Genomic DNA, 22891 nt, shown 5'->3' on the forward strand with positions numbered 1-22891 from the left:
GAGTGGAGCCTTGAGTGGAAGTTAAATATGGATGATAAGCAGTTCCAACAAACAGAGAATAGAAGCTTTAGAAATGTGATACTATAAAGAATTCTGAAGACTGATTAAAAAATGAAGAGGTACTGAATTAAGTCAGATGGAACAGAACATTATGATATAATTTGACTAAATAAGCGATCAGTTGATGGGACATATCCTGAGACATCAACGAAGGGTCAGTATCATAACTGAGGAAGTGTTGGGGGATAAAGTGAAACGGTGTCTTGGTTACAGTATGCAGGTTCAAATGAATTTAGTTGTGGTAGTCATTTAAATATGAATAACCTTGTACAGGATAGACTAGTACGGAGTGCAGTTTCTGGACTGCAGACCACAACAACAACAGCATATATAGATGTTGATACATACATGCACAAAATATTTTCTTGATTTAATATGGCAGTAACATCAACTATATGTAACAGACTTGACCATAGTGCTCATACTGGCTTCATTTCTAGTACTAAGCATACAAACAGGTGCCTTATGGTGTATTCTCCAGAGAATACACCAACATGTTGAGCATTATATTTTATTGCACATGATGGCAGAACAACACATACAGAACTGAACTTAAACATGGTGGCACACAAAGAAATCATCGATGAAATACAATGCAAAGATGGTTTGCTTATGCATCGATATTTCTGGTGACAAGTTTATCGGCTCCACATAGGATGGCATCAGGAGAAGTTGTGAGGTAGATTAATGATAGTAAGCTCAAAGGAGTCCTCCAGTAGTGGTGTTGGAAGTTGTTGAGCTGCAAGGGTTGGCCAGTTGACGTGGAAATCATGGAAGCGAGCCGGTCGTCGTACAGGCCATGTGTCTCAAGTGGGGGGACAAAAACCTCAACACGGTGAGACAGGCGAGAGCGGGGACATGCTCGACACAGGTAGCAGTGAGCAGTTTTTGGTTGAGGGCTGTGAGCTTGATTGAGAGAGTGTGTTTGGTGGGGAGCTTGGCATCGAGCTTGACGAGGAGTTCTGAGATGCACACGACGGTGAGTTATCGCTCGAGGGAGGGGGCAAAGATGGAGCGTCATGTGATAGTAGGCGGAGTGGAACGCTCGTGTCAGGTGATAGTGTAGATTCGGGCTCGGCATGAGCTGGTTTGAGTCTGTTCAGCAACAAAGTGATGGGGGAATTTTTTATCAGGATGTCACACGTGTTTGTGGATCATCAAAGCACATGATAGATAAGGGCCAGAGTGTGGGGGCTGGAGAGGTACTCGGATGGAGTCGTCCCAGAGCATGACAAAATTACGGAGGTGGGTGAGCGGATGGCGGGGTGGGGTGGGGGGGGAATCAGCAGCACACGTTCAATGAACGAGGGTACGGGTGAAAGTGAGTGACAGGCAGGACAGACGATTTTTCCTGGGAGGACCAGGGTTTGTCCACATACGTATTTTGCAACTGTCCCTTTGATGTCTTCCTTGTAGGTTGCATGAGCACCAAGCAGTACAAGTGGCAGGGACTCCATCCATAAGGAGTTGTGGTACCGGAGGACTGCCATGAAGGTGCGGTGCCAGCACTCGACGAGGTCATTGCTTTTCGAATGGTAAGCAGTCGTGTGTATGTGTCTGATTCCGCAGATATGGCAAATGCCATTGAACAGGGCCGACTTGAACTGACGGCTGTGGCCAATGGTAATGCCTGCGGGACAACCGAAATGTGATACCCACGACTGAATGAAAGAATGAGCGACAGTTTCTGTGGTAATGTTGGGAAGAGGGGCGGCTTCGACCCAACGAGTAGTACGATCAATGGTGGAAAGTATGTAACGGAAACCATTGGAGGCGGGAAGAGGGCCCACAATGTCGTTGTGCACATTCTGAAATGCTCCAGGGGGAATAGGGAAGTTGCCGAGAGGGGGAGAGGTGTGTTTGTGTACCTTGTACTGAGGTGGCGATGTGTCCCAGGAGTCAGCACAACAAGATGGCTGCCGGCCCAAAGCGCAAACTCCGGAATCGTGAAAGTTTGGTTGGGTTCGTGAATTGTTAGTAGGCACAGCAGCTGTGGGTGCGGCCTTTGGCAGCAGGGTCTCGGTCAAAACATGTGAATTGCATTCAGGCGCGAATGCACTGTCTGTGCAGTTCATTGAGTTCACACGGTGGCACACAGGAGTAGCAGTTTCACAGTTTGCAAGATCATCCACTGGGGACAGGCCAGGTTGAAGTGAGGTGTGGCACGCATGCACACTGGTACACAAGTCAGAGTCAACAACTGTGGCAGGAAGAGGGCGTGGCGCTATGGGGCTGTCAGTACATGTGGTGATAGCAGTACAGGGGCCTATTTTACACATGTCTGTGTATGACATTGCGCTGACAGCACCATTGATAGAGGTTACGAAAGAGGAGCACATGGAAGTAGGATTGTCTGTACAGTCAATGCACTTACTAACCTCAATTTGTCCTTGTTGAAGTGTTTTTAATTTCAAACTGCTTTTTGTGGATCCAGTGGGTGAGCTCGAAATTTTCATTGCGTAGGCGAGCGACCTGTTCTTGCTCGACAAGACACTTGTGTGTAATTTCTTGCAGCACAGTCGAAAGAGATGAGCACGTGTGTACTAGTTGAGCACGAACAGATACATCCAGGGAGCAAGGGCTCAACGGAGCACAGGGAAAGTGAGTGTTTGTCGGGTGATGAAACACAGTGTTGCACACTATGTCTGGGGAAAGTTTGTGGTGGCGCAAGAAATCAGTGCCTATGACAGGTTCGTCAATATCACAGACTAGGAAAGTCCACTCGAGCTCGCAGTTTGGAGAGAGCATAACAGGGTGGGATGTCAAACCGATGCACTGCAGTTTAGTGGAGTTGACGGCTTGTAGTGATGTGTGATGGGAACGAATGTTCTCGGATGCTAGAGACGTAGGCAGTAGGGACACATCAGCACCCATGTCAATGAGGAACAGTTGTCCTGAAGACATGTCTTTGACGTATAAGCGTCCACAAATGTTCGGTCGTTCATGCACCGAGTGAAGCACTGGGAGGTGCCTGTCTTGTGCGCAAGAGGCGGCACCGGAACCTACTTGTGACCAGCGTTTGGGAAACAGCAAGGCAGTCTGCAGTTCCTTGCAGCATCACCAAAACGTGTGTGGAAGTAGCAGTAGGGGTAATGTGGATGTGCATCCTGCAGAGACCCTGTAGCCGAGGGGGAAGGACGAGGGTCCGTGCCTGCTGAAGAGTTGACTGCGGGAGGGGGCGAGGCTGTCGGCGATGCCGGCGAGTGGTTATTGGTGGCCAAATTAACACAGCGTCTGCAGCGTGCAGGGGGAGGGTGAAGCTGTTGGTGGGAGGTGGGTTCAATTTGCCAGGTGTGAAGCTCGCATTGTAGTGCAGAATGAGCTCGGTCAGCAGCGCGGATAAGTACGTCAGTTGCTTGAGCTTTGAGGCAAGAGATGGCAGTTCGGACAGAAAGAGGAAGTTTCTTAATCCAGATTGACAAGAGCATGTTATTGGGCACGGCCTGGTTGTTAACGAGAAGTCAGAGAAAGCGCCACAACTTTGATGGAGTCGAGTCGCCGAGTTTTTCCTTGTAGATGAGCTGCTGGACCTTCTCAGTTGACGTCTGTGTAACATGTTCCAGTGTCGTCCTCTTAACAGAAGTGGATTGTCTACCTGAGGAGGTGTGATGACTAAATCATGAATCAAGTCAGCATGGTCGTGGAGATTGTTCATGAGACAAATACACCGTGAGTGGCCATCAAGTGAATAATATTTAAAGATCTGCATGACTAAGGTGAACCAGAATTCGGGGTTCTCAATGGAGAACACAGGCAGTTTTGGTAGTTTCACGAGTGGTGGCAGCCTGGAAGCAGACTGGGGGGAGAAGTGCGGAAGCAGATGTGAGGTCGAAAGCATGGGCGGCAGTAGCATTCTCGAGCCTTCACGGCACGGTCGGGGAGCTTGATGGCGCTGTTAACTGACCCTGCGGTAGAGTGAAGGTGGCACATTGTGGTGGAGGATGATGTGTCATGTCACAGAAGGCCAACATGGATGAGGCACCGGTTTGTGCCGAAAACGAATACAGAAGCTCGACAGGAGCCGGCGCAGATGTGACAGGAGAGATGTGTTTCACTCCATTCGAAATCACGTTCGGATAAGGTGAGAGCCGTGGCACAGAGCACTGGGCTGTAGTAGTAGAACGCAAGGTGTTGTTATGCCCACTAGACCACTTGTTGTTCATGTCGCAGGCTGATATGCCGAAGTCGGAAGACACATATTGATGTGGGACAGAAGTAGCAGCAAGCGTGGTAGGAAGCTGAGGTGAAAGGCCCATGAGCCTGGCAGGGCCGACCACGTGGCTGTAGTTAATGTGGGGTTGCACGGAGTAGGGTGTCGAGAATTGTTGCTCCGGCAGTGGGAAGTTGTCCAATGAAACATTAATGGAGTTCAACGTTGGTACCGCATTGCATTGAGAGCCGTAAGTAGTGGTGGCACGGTTGGTGGAGGTAGGCACATGAGGTGGCAGGAACAAAGGCATGTGGTAACCAGATTCATGCGTGTTCCTAACCTCACTTGTTGTTACAGGCTCAAAAATATTGAGCAACACCGGGGGAGCCGCCGAAGGGTAAACACCGTGTTGCAATCCTGGTGGGTGTACATCGTCAGCAACATGGTGCATATTTGTCACAAAATCGGGCGTCAGGTGTGGAGCCAAAGTCATTGTTTGAACACTGTTGTGGTACAACACACTGGCGAGGTCGTCACGGGGACTGTCGGAAAGCAAAAACGAATAACGAAGAAATTTGGGCTCACCATTGTGGTGGATTCAGGGTGGTTTTCTCCAGAGAATACACCAACATGTTGAGAACTATATTTTATTGCACATCATGGCAGAACAACACATACGGAACTGAACTTTAACATGGCAGCAAACAAAGAAGTCAGAGATGAAATACAACGCAAAGATGGTTTGTTTATGTATCGATATTTCTGGTGACGAGTTTATCGGTGCCATAGGTTTGTGTGTGAGTTGTCACCTTTCCTCATTTTTTTCTAAGCAATTCATTGTTGTATAAAGTTATGTGTCTCTAATTTCATGCTACTGTTATTGAATGGCAGAGAAGGTTTTTACCAACTCAGTAAATTTATTAGCAATACCTTGTAGTTGAGCTTCAAAACTTGAGCTTGAAGTTGTTTTGCCTCTGTATACATAAAGTTTTTCTTTAGTTTCATCATATCTACAGTTTTCTTCTGAGTTGCAGAAACATGGAAAGGCATGGGGGATGTGTCATCTTTCTTGAATGGGATATTCCACAGGCCTTTAAAGTAAATTGCATTTACAAGCACCAGGCAAGTCAACTGGCTCAAAGAACCTGCAAGAAACAGACATAAGAAATTTGCTAAAATGATATCAACAATTACTCCTTTCTTTTAGTGGCAGCCTCCTAGTTATATGTTCTATGTTATTGGCTGAGAGCATTGGAGAGGACATTGCTTTTCACTTCACGATGGTGCGCAGACTACACGTGAAGATGTAGAACATTTACTTCAGCCCATGATCACAAAATTGTTTAGTAACTATGCCAACATCAACTCCCTGGTCACACTACCAATAACATACAAGTACTGCTTGTCCAATAGCTGCATCATAATATGTTAGGGGACAAAATTTCATTGAGGCTTTTATTAGAGGAGACTATATGAAAAAACAACAAAAGTGAATACAAAAACACTCCGTCAATGGATAAAGGTTGCGGCATGCAGAAAAACCAGCAAATAAATAGTGTAAACAACTGCAATGAAGGGTAAGTAAACATGTAAGGAGACTTAATATGTTTCAGTAAAATCAATCAACTGCTGTAATCAGTCACCATCATGAAATTCTTAAGAACAACCATCTAAATTGATTTAAGATGGGATGAACACATATTATTAATAGCTATACTTATTTGCAAGTTCCATAGACCACAATTCAGATTGCTCACTATAATGAGGAACAAGTCAGCTTACAATTCTAACACATTTTCTCAATGAAAGATAAATCTGTCTGTTGGTAAGGCCACTGCCAATTAGAGATATGCCAGAAAAGTCATAAAGAATTGTACAATGAAAACAATCAATTTTTAACAATATAATGTAATTGTATAGATAAAAAAACTACTAACCAAGTGGTGGCAGAACACATACATAAAAGAAAGTTAAAATTAGACAAACTTTTGGAACTACTTGGTAAATAGAATTTATAATGTATCCAATTACATTATAAAGAACTGTACATAATTAATATACATAGGAATTTGTTTACAGTTGTCTGACTGGCTTTTGTGAGCTGCTATTCAGTTGAGAAACCTTAACAAGACAGATTATTAGAAAGATACATACGACACAGAAAAGAGCTTCTGAACTCATTAACAGTTCATTCACTAGTGAGGAACCATTACTAATTTGGATTTAAAAAACAGATAGAGAAGATTCAGGGAAAAACTGTGCAAACTCATTATGGGATTGTGTAGCAGGTAAGCACACATTTCAGGTAGGTAACATAGGTGTGTTCCAGCATAACCTCAGTATACCAAGATTAGATTTGGAATGACAGACTGTGCATGGAAAGATTGAAAAAGCACATGATGCAATGTCATACTCTATGATACAGGGTGTTTCAAAAAGAATATATGAGTTGTGACCAAAAAGCAATGCAAATTTTTTAACTTCATGGGATTTACACATCTGATTTTCAATTTATTTTTTTATCTTGTTAATAGACATTTTCCTGACATGTGTTTGCATTTTCAGCTGTTTTGAATATTTAGTTTATTGTTGATGGTCAAAAAGGTTATACATGTTTTCAAATGCGTGGCAAATTTTAACTTCTGATAAAGATGGCTCAAAAAATTTGCATTAGAGTTTACTTTAAAAAAAAGAATAACCTGCAGTACCACATTCAAAATGTTGACTGTGGCTTTTGGCAAATCTGCTATGAGTAAGACAAGAGTTTATGAGTGGTATGAATATTTCAAAGAGGCCCGAGAAGGCAGTGAAGATAACAACCATCATGAATGCCCTAGCACATCAATTACTGATGACAATATGGAAGAGGTAATGAAAATGGCTCTGGAAAATCACCAAATCACCACGAGAGAGGTTACTGATGATGTCAGCATATTCTTTGGCTTATGCCAAATTTCAAACAATTATTTTTGGATGTGTTGGCATTAAACACGTAACAGCAAAAAAGATTAGCTGCACTGCACAATTCCACACAGTACAAGAAGTATTGCTGTGAAAGCGCCCAAAGTGTACCAAACATGGAAAACTTAACCCCAAATGGCAACTCTTATACACCGCCCCATTTGTAATTATGCAAGTTCCTCATCCAGGATCATATAGAGTAGCTTACCCTATAAATAGAAAGGAAAGGGCCTTTATCCAGGCAAGGATCTAAAGGAATTTGTATGCTGAATGGGTTTGACAAAAGGTTAAACCAACTCATGAAGTTATTTTTCTTTAGTGAAAATATTTCAGTACAAATTATGAAAGATGTCCACTTACTTTTATGAAAAGTTTCTCTCTTCTCATTTATATTTGTGTACATAGAAATAAGGTAAGTTATTGGTTATTGAAGGTTTTGTTCACTGAGAAAAGGATGTTGTGAAATGAGTAATAAGTTGAATTTAATCACCGTGATGCAAATTCACTACCAAAATACATACACCTTCCAACCAAAAAATTGGTAAATGCAGAGGGGACAAATAAATGATGTAGCATTATGACAAGAGGCAACACACAAGTGCAGTAGAAATTTGCATCATAGGAGAGAGACCTTGGTGCATGCATGATGGCATAACAAGCTCAATATGCTTCTTAACATGCCAGATGCTCAGCTAACATTAGTATCTCTACACCACATAGAATATACCCACAAGATTATGAATATAAATTGATGTCTAAAATAATTACTGACATCTATGCTATAATAATAAAACTAAAAGGAAAAGAAAACTAAAAAAGGAAATATTTACATGGATGGAAATAAAATGAACTAACTACAGAAAGCTATCTACACACCAGGTTAATATTTACAATATATACTCAGAAATCTACATTATGGCTATATCCAAAATAAACTAAGCTCTTTGTTATTGGAAATCTGTATATGTCATGAAAGAGTTAATAATTCTAGGGGTATGCTCATACTCTGAATAAGCTATGAGAGGAGATAACGATGCTGTGCCTCGCCTAGGAAGATACCTATCAGTTTCATGTACACACATTGTATGAATATGGAAGAGACAGAAACATATATACACATTGTAGTACACAGATGTGCGTCCCACAGTGGAAAGTATTAAATTAAGTACACTTATGTAAAATCATTACAGGTACTTTTAAGCAAATAACATTAATAAACTTGTATGACACAATGATATTAGAATTTTATCTATAGTGCCACAAATATTGAGTAAATAGTTTGTCACCAAACGCAAAGAAGTGTTCACAGAGAATTTGCTCAGTTATTGTATGATGTGTTAACGACAGCTTTGAGCATGAGATGATAAATGCTTCTTTCCATTGCTTATAACAACTCCCCGTAGATTTGTAGAGCAACTCCTGGTAGATTTGAGAAAGGTGTGGCTAAGGGTAGATATGTTTACTTGTGTTCGAAATGTGAGAGTGAAATTCTCGGTTCCTATCATTAGCAATCTGGAATTACAAACACTGAAGTTAAGTGAGATGAGGGCAGTAGTTCATGCATATGATCAGATTGCATAAATGTATATTGTTTTTTCAGTCCTGATGTGTAACACGTTTTGCTAATTATTCATGTAAACAAAGATTATATCATGAGTTTAAAAGTTAAAAGGAATGCTAGCTTATCATAAAAGTTGTAAATATAAATTATTTATTAATTATGAGAGTAAATATGAAATAACTTGTCATGGAAATGGAGCCTCATGAATTTTGAAGGAGAATATGACTTCTTAAGTATTATTCACTTGTATTTAGACATTGTTATGCAAATATCAAAAACAATTTGACAAATTTATGTATAAACTTGTATGTATGTGAAATGTATTAGACTTCATTTGTCAGCTAATATCAAAATGACATTTATGTGTAGTTATAAGGAGTAAATTTACCTCATGTTTTAATTTATTTATGCAAGTCTGAAAATTTTACACATTTGTACAAAGACAGATAGGGGAACCTGTATATGAAAAAGGTGTTTAACATAAGTGAAATTAAAAGGGACTTCAAGAAAAACTGTCTGCATATTGTATTTATAATGCGTGTTGAATGAGGAATACATACTCATGCAATGAAGTGATCAAATATGTGTGTGCCAAGTGACAAAAACATTCTAAGTGCCCTTTGTAGTTGCATTAGATGTTGAACTTTACTATAAAGGAGTAATTAAAGCAAGTAATTTATAGGCTTACCTGGAAAATGGTGAGCTCTTTACATGATGCTGATGATACAGACTGGCCTTTTGAATACTTAAATATGTGATGGACAACGTGGTTTATATAAGAATGGTTGGAACTTCATGGCTTCTCCATCATGGTATTAAACTTTTTAACCAACTACACATCAGTGTACACCTATCCTATAGAGTGACCCTCTGAACACTATAATGACATGCAATTCATCGTCGTCTACAAAGTTACAGACCTGAGGCTGAACTGTTTTCCATAGTTGCACTGATGGCACCAGAAAGCATGTGCACAATGAGCAATCACTTAACGTGTGGAGGTATGGCTGCAACACTTAACGTGTGGAGGTATGGCTGCACAAACTATGGGTGATGGTTACACCTCAATAATGGGGCAAAACACAAACATACCATTTGTAGAGTCATGATCTCTCAGAAACTGAATGTTTAAAGTTATAAATTTCATGTAAATTAATTGTAATATAAATAAAGCTGACACATGCAGGGGATAAATATTATATAACCTTAGCCACAAATAAATGGATTTGATCTCAAGCCAGGTCAAAACGTAGTTTAAGTGGTACTTCCATATGAAATTTTATTATTTGTGTTAAATATATTCGTAAAATGCACCACTGTCATCCATTAATCATGGAGAAAGCCACTACACAGTATTAGGACAGTTGTGATAGATCTTATTTTGGTTTAGCCAAAAAGGATAACTTGTTTAATAAGTATTAGAACACTGTAGGGAGCAAAGGCACAATATAAACAAGCCTACACCAAAAAGAAACATGTACAAAAATAAAAATGAATGTATATGATATTCTAATGTTTCCTTAAGCCAATATCAAATATTTCATTCTTCAACTATTGCTCTCTTCCTGTCACTGTTTCTGGGTGGGTGTATTGCATGTATGTCAGACAATAATATATATTTGTGTAAAAGTTTTTACAGCATATCTTTTGGAAAGGAAAGCAGTTCCTTTCATTTCTAAATTGCTTCATTCTGAATATGATACCGGGATACACTGTAACCAGCAAACTTCAGAACATATGCTGACATTATTTATAATTGTGTTGTACTGCATTCTTGGTCAAGAAGCTGGATGCTGTATCTATTTCTTAAAGAAAGAAGAGGTAAATAACACTGTTCAAAGGAGAGTTACTATATAAATCACTTTAGACTGTTACTGTGGTAATCGAAGCAAGAGACTGTGGAGGTGTGAACTCAGATATATGAATTGCTGCTGGTGAAAGTATCTGCCAGTCAAAAACATCGAAATAATCCACATTATTCACACCTCCTTACAGCACCAGTACTTAACCACCAGTATAGTTTGTGTTGTGAATACATGCACTTGCACTAGATAAAGAGCAAGGGCTCAAAAGCTTGTGTAAATACTGTTTTCGTGTAAATACGGTTTTCTGTTATGTGTTTCTATGCTATACACATTAGTTCGCTAGACTCTGAATAATGCATGATGTGCACTGTTGTTGTGCTCATTTCAGTTATTGTCAATGACTGTTACATAGTCATACCCACACATTATGTCACAATCGATAGTATATCAGTTCATGTATCTCTGCATTTTACTGTACATACTTCGAACTTGAAAATAAGCAAAAGTAATTAATAAAATCCTTACAACTGACTGACTAACAGAAGGATAAAAGCTGACTGGCTGATCATAGAAGGAGATTTTCTGCCTGTACAAGAGTATTCTCACAGAGCTGCCAAGAAAGTTACTATTAAATCACACATACATATTGATGATGGTAAAATTTCAGAAATTTGGGTTTATCCATATGTCTATTGACAACCATTCATCTTGAACACTACCCAAAAAGCAAGTAGGAAGATAACTATGTAACCTCCATCACACATTATACAGTGGCTTATGCAACTGTTTGTAGCAATTCTTTGCTCACAAAGCAGAAGTGTGTCTATGTTGTGTGTAACACAGGAGTGAAGGGACTTGATATATGGATGATTCCAGAATGAGATTTTCACTCTGCAGTGGACTGTGCACTGATATTATACCTCCTGGCACATTAGAACTGTGTGCCGGACCAAGACTCAAACTTGGGACCTTTGCCTTTTGCGGGCAAGTGCTCTAGCAAGAGAGCTGTTGCCCACACAAGGTAAAGGTCGCGAGTTTGAGTCCCAGTCCAGTACACAGTTGTAATCTGCCAGGAAGTTTCATGTGGATGATTGTCTCACCTTATACTATGGTTTCATACTCTGATTTAAGCACTGTTTAAGATCCAGCACAGAAGAGTACTTTGTGGTTAAGGAAGGCACACCACTTCAACAAGAAGAGACATTCCTGGGGACACACCATTAACTGTTTATCGAAAGGTGACTCAAAATATCTCTTCTAAGTTCCATCCTAAACACTTGTACACAGCAAATGTCATTCTCCAGAGAACAATACCAACACGGTGGAACAACTATACCAGACTTGTGAGTCAATGCGAACTTGGCTGTGGAAGATATAAGTTCCTCAAGACCAGTCAAACATGTAAGTTCCACAATCCATGTTTTTGTGTGACTTTATTTGATGAATGTATGAAGTGATCCCAAGGAGATGAGCACAAGTAACAAGTTCCTAACACTACATTTCACTGGTTTGAGACTGTGCAGTGAATCAACAAATGAAAGTAAGCTACAGAAAAGAAAGTGAGGGCAAGGAAACACTTTGCAAGAAAGCAGTTTTGTTGGAGCCTTGGAGGAGAAAACTTGGCACACACATTTCTGCTCTGTTGGAGTCTTTGGGGAGCCAAGATGTCTCAATAACTGCTGCAAGTTTGAGATGGTAGCCTTGAAAACGTCTCTCATTGCCACCTGGTCCACATTCTGCTGAGCAGGTCTTCCCATCTCCATGAAACAAGAAGCAAGGATGCACTCACACAAGGGATGTTATAATCATCACAGCTGAGTCGGCAATACCAGACCTGACCACTACCAGAAAGGCAGTCTTAGATGACAATAACCCTCTGTTATTCATAACTTTTGTCCTGCTGTAGATGAAAGCTTGTAATCACATATAATGTGTCTCTAGAAAAATCCTGCACTCCCAGGGGACACCGCCTTGAAGTAGGCACCTTCAGTGGCGGCAGGAGGGCTTGCATGCTTCCTTGAAGTAGAGAGCTGTGCTGGTGGTAGCGTAGCTAGTGGCAGGGTCACTGAAGTCGGATGGGTCTCGACTGAGGAGCCACACAAAGTGTATCCCATAACATAGGGCAGTGAGGGCTCCAGAGACATAGTGAAGTCAGCTTCCCTAGGGAAGTAAACCTAATATAAATCCTCGTCCTCCAGGTTGAGGGTTGGGCTCGAGGCTAACACCCTCTTCCTGTAAATGAAAGTCAAGTGACAAAAACCCAGAGAGCAGAAGCTGGATGGATTAATAGAGAATGACATGGCAAGGATGTCAGACAACAAATGATTAAAAAGTGGAAACCTGATCTTCAAACTGGTATCGCAAATGTTCAATCTTTATATAGTCCAGGCTCTCTAAAGAAGTTATTAGACCAACAGGGGAAGCTCAAGGAGAGCATTATTGCCATCCAAGAAATTTGATGGACAGGGAATGGGGTACTGGAAAAGAGAGAGGGCGCTATGTTCTATAGCTGTGATGATAACAGACATGAGTTTGGTGCAGGTTTCCTTGTTCATAAAGATCTGAAATACTTGGTGATGAATTTTACACCCATTAATCCAAGGCTATCAGTAATTAGAATTAAAGGAAGATTCTTTAATTATAGTATAATTAATGGACATGCACCATCAGAAGAACCTATTGCCAGCCCATAAATGGAGCTCATAGTAAACATGGATCCACTAATGATAATGGAATAAGTTTGATCCTCTTCACAGCCTCCCAGAATATCATAGTGGGATCTGCCAGGTTTCCCTATAAGGAGATATACAAGTACACATGGAAGTCACCTGATGGTGGAACCATTAATCAAATAGATGATGTACTGATAGTCCAGAGGCATAAATCTAACTTGTCAGATATTCAAACCTTTCATGGCCCTCATGTGGATTCAGATCATTTTCTTGTAATGGCCCAGATAAGAGCAAGGATATCAAGTGCTCAGAAAGAAAGACATACTAGGAATGAACACTACAATACTGCAGCACTGCAATTAACAGAAACTTATGAATCATACTGTCAGAAAGTTTTTCAGGCCTTAGAACAAGAACAAGGAAGAAAGCAAGACAGTAATGACACAGAACAAAAATGGCTGACTGTAATAAGAGCTGTAGGCATTTCACCTATGGAAACACTAGAGATGGAGAGAAAATCAATAAGGCCCACATGGTTTGATGAAGAGTGTAAGAGAGTGACTGAAGAAACTCACAAACTGCACTAGAAGCTTGTTGGAGGATTATCGAGAGAAAAGGAGGACCAAAAAGATGACACATCACAGAAAGAAAAGGGACTGAACTAAGGCTGAAACAGAATGTATGGAATTGTCCAAGAAGAAGAATGAAACAAGGATGTTCTTTATAAAAGTAAACAATGCTAGAAGAAAATTTGCTCCAATAACCAGCTTGGTTAGAAATGAGTAAGGAAACATGATAAGTGAGACTAAACATACTCTGGAAAGATGGTGAAGATACTTTAATGACCTGCTGAATCAAGAGACAGAGCAAACAGAGGCTATATTTGATGATTGTGAGCAAGGATTGGATGATGAACAACCACTGGATGGCCTAGGGTTACAGGACATTAAAAAAAGCTTTAAGGAAACTGAAGAATAATAAGGCCTCCGTCACTAATAGCATTCCTGCAGAATTGGTAAAATGTGGAGGAGCAACATTAGAGCAGTCTCTGCTTGAACTTATCACTTTCATATGGGAACAGGAAAGGATACCAGATGAGTGGAATGAAGGAATATTATGCCCCATACATAAAAAGGGTGACTGAATGGAGTGTAGAAAACACTGTGGGATTACCCTCCTGAACCTGGGGTACAAGGTGTTATCTAATATTATTGTTGGTCAGCTACTCCCACAGGCGGATAAAGAAATTGGAATATACCAAAGTGGATTTCGATGAGGAAGGTCAACAATAGACCAGATTTTCAACCGGTGTCAAATTTTGGAGAAAACTGTTGAATGTAGAATTGGAACACATCATCTCTTTATTGGCTTTAAGGCTGCATACAACAGCATCAATAGAAACTGGTTGTTTCATGCCTTACAGGAGATAGGGATACATGGAAAGCTCCTGAGAATGGTTAAAATGATGATGTCTGACATAAGAAGCTGCGTTCAAGTACGAGGAAATTACGCAGACCCCTGGAAATAAAAAATGGGCTATGTCAAAGAGGTGCATTAGTGTGCTATTATTTAATGTAGCACTCAAGAAGGTGATTACGGAAGCAGGCCTACAGACAAGGGGCACGATCTTCTACAAGTCAGTGCAGATTTTAGCATTTGCAGATGACCTAGACATCATAGCATTGACAGTACCAGCACTGAAAGAAGCTTTTACAGCCTTACTTCAAGCAAGTAAGAAGATGGGTCTTATCATAAATGAAGATAAAATGAGATACATGACCTGTGGGAAAGCATATCAACCCAAGATGCCATCAACTTTCCGTATGAATGGATACACATGATAGCTTTAAGTATGATAGTTCCACAGGCACTTGCTTTAATGACATCTCAACTGAAATTATGATTAGGCTGATATCAGCAAATAAGACATATTTCACCTCAAGGAATTTATTCAGGTCAAGACTCCTCAGCCACCCACAAAATTCAATATTAAAAAACCTCGTTAGTCCAGTTTTCACTTATGCTTAGGAAACATGACCTTTGACAGAAACCAATGCAAGGCTTCTTGATGGATTTGAGAGGAAAGTTTTGAGAAGAATAATTGTCCCTGTGTATGACAGAGAACAATAGAGGAAAAGGTACAATGAAGAATTGTACACTATATATGCTAATGCTCCTGAAATAAAAATCATACAAGCAGAAAGGATAAGATGGGCAGGTCATGTGGCAAGAATGGAGGAGTCTGAGATGATAAAGAAGATTCTCTTTAGTAATCCAGGAGGACGAAGAGGGAGAGACCTACAGAAGTTATGATGCACAAACTGGAGGGTATCATGTGACCGTGGAGGATGTTGGAAGATTGTTGGAAAGGCCAAAGTTCATCCTGGACTGCAGCACCACGGAAGAAGAAGAAGAAGAAGAAGAAGAAAAAGAAGAAGAATCCTGGCCAAACACCTTGTGAAGATTCCTCTACGAGGAGCCAGTTAATATTTGTCTTCCTGTTATACATTCAATTGTATGAAGTTTTTCCATAGGTTTTTGCTTAGTGGCAATGATTCAACACATGTATTTCCCGAAATTAATGCTTCATTGCCTGATACGCCATATCAGTTTCCAATCACCCCTCTTCCAAGATTGAATGCACAATGCAGCATGTATTAATTGTCTGGCAGTAATCCACCTGATGCCCAGCTCATTCACATCTACATTTATACTCTGCAAACTACTGTAAAATGCATGGCAGAGGGCACTTCTCACTATATTACTTACTATGGCTACTTCCATGACCCATACATGTATGGAGTGCTATAAGAACAACAGCTTAAATGCCTCTTTACACACTGTAACATAATTGCTATAATCTTGTCTTTGCAATCCTTCTGAGACTGATACATAGGGAATTGTGTCATATTCCTAGACTCCTAAATTAAAGCTGGTTCCTGAAACTTTGTAAGCAAGCTTTTATGGAGTATGGTAGTTTGCATCTATCTGCAAGTCTCTTCCAGTTGAGCTTTTTCAGCATCTTCATGATATGCTCCACAGGAACAAGGATGAACATTTATGCTGCCTTTCTTTGTATATGTTCATTATCATCTGTTAGCCCTATTTTTTTAATTGATACAAAGAAATTGAGTAGATTTATAGGATGAGTCCCTTAAGTATTTGGTACACAATTTACTGTGTAGACACTGCATTTTCTAGTATTTGACCAATGAATTCAAATTTGTGGCCTGCTTTACATACAACTGAGCCTATGTCATTGTTTTATTTTATATCCCCACAAATCCTTTTCCTAGGCTCTAGTTATGAGGGAGAGTAGTGAGAGCAATCTGATAAATATATATGTAGATTAGATTAGATTAGATTAGATTAGATTAATACTAGTTCCATGGATCATGAATACGATATTTCGTAATGATGTGGAACGAGTCGAATTTTCCAATACATGACATAATTAGGTTAATTTAACAACATACTTAAGTTAATATAACTACTTTTTTTGTTTTTTTTTTTTATATTTTTTTTTAATTTTTTTTTAATTTTTTTTAATTTTTTTTCTTAATTTATATCTAAAAATTCCTCTATGGAGTAGAAGGAGTTGTCATTCAGAAATTCTTTTAATTTCTTCTTAAATACTTGTTGGTTATCTGTCAGACTTTTGATACTATTTGGTAAGTGACCAAAGACTTTAGTGCCAGTATAATTCACCCCTTTCTGTGCCAAAGTTAGATTTAATCTTGAATAGTGAAGATCGTCCTTTCTCCTAGTATTGTAGTTATGCACACTGCTATTACTTTTGAATTGGGTTTGGTTGTTAATAACAAATTTCATAAGAGAGTATATATACTGAGAAGCTACTGTGAATATCCCTAGATCCTTAAATAAATGTCTGCAGGATGATCTTGGGTGGACTCCAGCTATTATTCTGATTACACGCTTCTGTGCAATAAATACTTTATTCCTCAGTGATGAATTACCCCAAAATATGATGCCATATGAAAGCAATGAGTGAAAATATGCGTAGTAAGCTAATTTACTAAGATGTTTATCACCAAAATTTGCAATGACCCTTATTGCATAAGTAGCTGAACTCAAACGTTTCAGCAGATCATCAATGCGTTTCTTCCAATTTAATCTCTCATCAATGGACATACCTAAAAATTTGGAATATTCTACCTTAGCTATATGCTTCTGATTAAGGTCTATATTTATTAATGGCGTCATACCATTCACTGTACGGAACTGTATGTACTGTGTCTTATCAAAATTCAGTGAGAGTCCGTTTACAAGGAACCACTTAGTAATTTTCTGAAAGACAGTTTTGACAATTTCATCAGTTAATTCTTGTTTCTCAGGTGTGATTACTATACTTGTATCATCAGCAAAGAGAACTAACTTTGCCTCTTCATGAATATAGAATGGCAAGTCATTAATATATAATAAGAACAACAAAGGACCCAAGACTGACCCTTGTGGAACCCCATTCTTGATAGTTCCCCAGTTTGAGGAATGTGCTGATCTTTGCATGTTACGAGAACTACTTATTTCAACTTTCTGCACTCTTCCAGTTAGGTACGAATTAAACCATTTGTGCACTGTCCCACTCATGCCACAATACTTGAGCTTGTCTAGCAGAATTTCATGATTTACACAATCAAAAGCCTTTGAGAGATCACAAAAAATCCCAATGGGAGGTGTTCGGTTATTCAGATCATTCAAAATTTGACTGGTGAAAGCATATATGGCATTTTCTGTTGAAAAACCTTTCTGGAAACCAAACTGACATTTTGTTAGTATTTCATTTTTACAGATATGTGAAGCTACTCTTGAATACATTACTTTCTCAAAAATTTTGGATAAAGCTGTTAGAAGGGAGATTGGACGGTAATTGTTGACATCAGATCTATCCCCCTTTTTATGCAAAGGTATAACAATAGCATATTTCAGTCTATCAGGGAAAGTGCCCTGTTCCAGAGAGCTATTACACAGGTGGCTGAGAATCTTACTTATCTGTTGAGAACAAGCTTTTAGTATTTTGCTGGAAATGCCATCAATTCCATGTGAGTTTTTGCTTTTAAGCAAGTTTATTATTTTCCTAATTTCAGAGGGAGAAGTGGGTGAGATTTCAATTGTATCAAATTGCATAGGTATGGCCTCTTCCATTAACAGCCTAGCATCTTCTAATGAACACCTGGATCCTACTATATCCACAACATTTAGAAAATGATTATTAAAAATATTTTCAACTTCTGACTTTTTGTTCATAAAGTTTTCATTCAATTTGATGGTAATACTGTCTTCCTCTGCTCTTGGTTGACCTGTTTCTCTTTTAATAATATTCCAAATTGTTTTAATTTTATTATCAGAGTTGCTGATTTCAGACATGATACACATACTCCTGGATTTTTTAATAACTTTTCTTAGTATAACACAGTAGTTTTTATAATTTTTGATAGTTTCTGGGTCACTACTCTTTCTTGCTGTCAGATACATTTCCCTTTTCCGGTTACAAGATATTTTTATACCCTTAGTAAGCCATGGTTTGTTACAAGGTTTCTTACGAGTATATTTAACTATTTTCTTGGGGAAGCAGTTTTCAAATGCATTTACAAAAATGTCATGAAATAAATTATATTTTAAATTGGCATCAGGTTCACGGTACACCTCATCCCAGTCTAACTGCTGTAGGCTTTCCCTGAAATTTGCAATTGTTAAATCGTTGACTGAACGTACTACTTTGGAGGACTGTTTAGTATTGCTGAATGGAGCTATGTCATATATTGTAACCAGCTGTGCACCATGATCAGAAAGACCATTCTCAACAGGCTGAGCATTTATCTGGTTAAACTTATCTTGGTCTATAAAGAAGTTATCTATCAGTGAGCTGCTATCCTTTACCACCCGAGTAGGAAAACCAAAAGGGTGTCAAATTGAAAGAACCAAGTAATACTTCAAGGTCATTTTTCCTATTACCCTCTTTCAGAGAATCTACATTGAAGTCCCCACAAATAATAATTTGCTTCCCCCTGTCTGACAGATAGCACAACAAGGAGTCCAAATTTTTCAGAAATAGATGAAAATTTCCTGATGGGGACCTATATACAGTTACAATTATAAATGTGCCTTTATTTAATTTAAGCTCACAGGCACATGCTTCTATATGTTTCTCTACACAAAACTTTTTTGTTTCTATACTTTTTGCACAATGATAACTTTTGACATATATGGCAACTCCTCCTTTCTCCATATTTTCTCTCATTACATGTGCAGAGAGCTTATAACCACTTACATTTACCTTATCCATATCAGTAACAATGTGATGCTCAGACAGGCATAGTACATCTATTTCATTCTCAGCTTCTAAATCTTCTAAACAAACCAGAAGCTCATCTACTTTATTCTTTAAACTCCCAATATTTTGATGAAATATACTTACATTATTTTTAATTATACTTTTATGAGAACCTTTCCTTATTCTAACATGTGCAGTACTCTCCTGTCTGAGTTTCTCATTGTGCTTAGGCCTAGTTCCTATACCAGTGGTCACATGGTGTTCAGAGAGGCAGATTATGTCAACTGGGTTGGGTGACTTTAATTCATCAATGGAATTACCTAGGACTGAGATACAACTTGGTGGAGATAAAATTTCTGGTGATTGGTGAAAATTTATAATTGATAGGTGTGATTGGTGATCCAATGCGCTAGAATTGTGCTGTTTAATTTCTTTCCTAAACTGAAGATTTGTTTCAATCCTGACCTCTCGTAGAACTTGACATCTTTCTGTCTTACCTATCCTAAAAAAGGTGCTGCTCCAACACCTGTAACCACTGGTATTTTACCATTCATGGCAGTGCCTCCCCCCCTTAAATTTCCTGCTATTACCCCAGCCAGTTTCCCCTTCCCTTTCCTGTTGAGATGTAGGCCGTGCCTGGTATAGTCCCACCTACTGAGTGAATCAACAGGAATCACACCAATATGAGCCCCCGCACCCGATCCAAGCAGCCGTTCCAACTCCAAATTAACTCTCCCAACAGAAGAGTTCAAATGAGGCCGGTCATGGCGTCTCAGGACAGATACAAATTCAACATTGGTGTGTCTCGATGCTGATGCAATCTTTACCAGGTCACACTCTATACTGTACCCAGGATTTCTGTCGATGCTGTTCCCTGGCCCTCCCACAATAACCACGGTGTCTTCCCTGGTAAATCCTTTACAGAGTGAACCTAAATCCTCTGTCACCTGATCCAGACTAGCACTTGGTTTGAAAAAATTTGTGACCTGGTATTCTGGTCCTAATTCCTCCTGCAGAAGTTGGCCTACACCTCTGGCATGAGAATATTTTGAAAGGAGAGAAATTGTGCATGGTTTGTTGGAGGAATCGGAAGTTATTAATAGGGGAGAAACACCAGACAGCCAATGATTAATTTTTTGGAACAAGGTAATGAGGTACAATGTTTAGCTGACAGTAGCAGTAATCTTTTTGCTGTTAGTCAGAAACCACTAAATGCTTTATCTGATAAGAAACTGTTTGTAATAATGACTGTTTCCTGTATTCAAACAATTGCACCACAGGTAAGTTGAAGAAATGAGAATGTACCAATGTTGTCTAAGAAACTGTTATTTTAGAAACAGATAGAAGAAGAGCAGATGTACCATCTCAGGGGAAAGAAACTGAGACCGGAGCAAAGGGATGGCATTTCAGTAACATTGCAGAAAAAAGGAAGACTTTGAATGGTATAATGAACATGAAGAGAAAGTGGGGGTGGAGCCAGAGGTATTAATGGCAAACCAGAATGAAATAGAATTATAGGTAGAAAAGTTTCATAAATTACATAGGGGCAGGATGGGGAGAGCTTAATGACTTCAGGGGATGTTGCAGTATTTGCAGAGTTAGGTGATTGAAAATCAACAGGAACTCAAGTTATTGACAATACTACTTAAATTATCCTTTGTGTTGTCCCTCTTCCTCTTTTTTTTCAGTCTGAACAACATGTATACTGAAGTGTCAAAGAAACTGGCACTCCTGCCTAATATCGCATAGGGCCCCACAAGCATGCAGAAGTGCCACTACATGACATGGCATGGACTCGACTAATATGAATCTTGCAGGGTTGTCCATAAGTCTGAAAGAGTACAAGGGGATGGAGGTCTCTTCTGGAAGGCATATTGCAGGTCATCCCAGATTTGCTCAATAATGTTCATGTCTAGAGAGTTTGGTGACCAGCAGAAGAGTTTAAACTCAGAAGAGTATTCCTGGAGTGACTCTGTAGCAATTCTGGATGTGTGGGGTGTCACATTGCCCTGTTGGAATTACCCAAGTCTACTGGAGGGCACAATGGGCATGAATGGATGCATGTGATCAGACAGGATGCTTATGTAAGTGTCACCTGTCAGAGTCATATCTAGACGTATCAGGGGCCTTATTACACCAACTGCACATGCCCCACACCATTATAGAGCATCCATCAATTTGAACAGTCCCCTGCTGCCACACAAGATCCATGGATTCATAAGGCTGTCTCCATACCCATACATGTGCTTCTACTCGATACAATTTGAAACGAGACTTGTACAAGCAGGCACCATGTTTCCAGTCATCAACAGTCCAATGGCAGTGTTGATGGGTCCAGGTGAGGTGTAAAGCTTTGTGTCATGCAGCCATTAAGGATACACGAGTGGGCCTTTGGCTCTGAAAGCACATATTGATGATGTTTCGTTGAATGGTTCACATGCTGACAATCGTTGATGGCCCAGCATTGAAATCTGCAGCAATTTGTGGAAGAATTGCACTTCTGTCACACTGAATGATTCTCTTCAGTCATTGTTGGTCCCATTCTTGTAGGGCCTTTTCTGGCCAGAGCGATGTTGGAGACTTGATGTTTCACTGGATTCCTGAAATTCATAGTACCCTCATGAAATGGTCATACAGGAAAATCCCCACTTCATCACTACCTCAGAGATGCTGTGTCCCATCACTTGTGCACCGGCTATAACTCCACATTCATACTCACTTAAATCTTGATAACCTGGCTTTGTAGCAGCAGTAACTGTTCTAACAATTGTACCAGACACTTGTTATCTGACATAGGCACTGCCAACTGCAGCACCATATTCTGCCTGTTTACATATCTCTATGGTTGAATACGCATGCCTATACCAGTTTCTTTGGTGCTTCAGTGTATCATCTTTAACATTCTTTGAAATTTGGGGATATTGCCAAGAAAAGCAAAAACAGTGAGAAAGATATGGAATATATCTAGAGTGAGGAAAGATATTGATGATGAAGTAAGGGTACAAGAGATTATTTGATGCAGAGAGATGTATTGTTTTGTAATAAATATGCAGTGGTTTTAAGTAATGACATAAAGATTACTGAACGTGACTTTTAAAAGAAGTAGCGAGCATACATGATGTCATTGTGGACATAATGTGAGAGTATATGACGATGATGATTTGGAAGGGGTAATGAGGATTTCTAAAATAAAAGATGTAGTGGTGTAGAAACAAAGTATTTTGTATTTATGGTGATGAAAGTGAGATGATATTTGTAGAAAAAGGTTGTGATTTGAAGGATTTATATAGAAATGTAGAAAGGACATACAAAGGTTTATGTGACTTGTGATGGAATACATCTTTGCCAGCAGACTGGTTGGCACTAGGAAACATTGGTACAGCAGGCGCT

General features: G+C 39.5%; 1 protein-coding gene across 1 annotated transcript in view; it reads right to left on the bottom strand.

The window, feature by feature from the left end:
• Positions 1-22891, bottom strand: part of LOC126458478 (serpin B6-like) — a 332205-nt gene that overhangs the window by 76942 nt on the left and 232372 nt on the right. Inside the window, exon 5 of the mRNA XM_050095571.1 lies at positions 5141-5355. Coding sequence (XP_049951528.1) covers positions 5141-5355 — 215 coding nt within the window. The remainder of the gene's footprint in view (positions 1-5140; positions 5356-22891) is intronic.

The sequence above is a fragment of the Schistocerca serialis genome, chromosome 2 (assembly GCF_023864345.2).
Source record: "Schistocerca serialis cubense isolate TAMUIC-IGC-003099 chromosome 2, iqSchSeri2.2, whole genome shotgun sequence".
Classification (NCBI taxonomy): Eukaryota; Metazoa; Arthropoda; class Insecta; order Orthoptera; family Acrididae; genus Schistocerca; species Schistocerca serialis.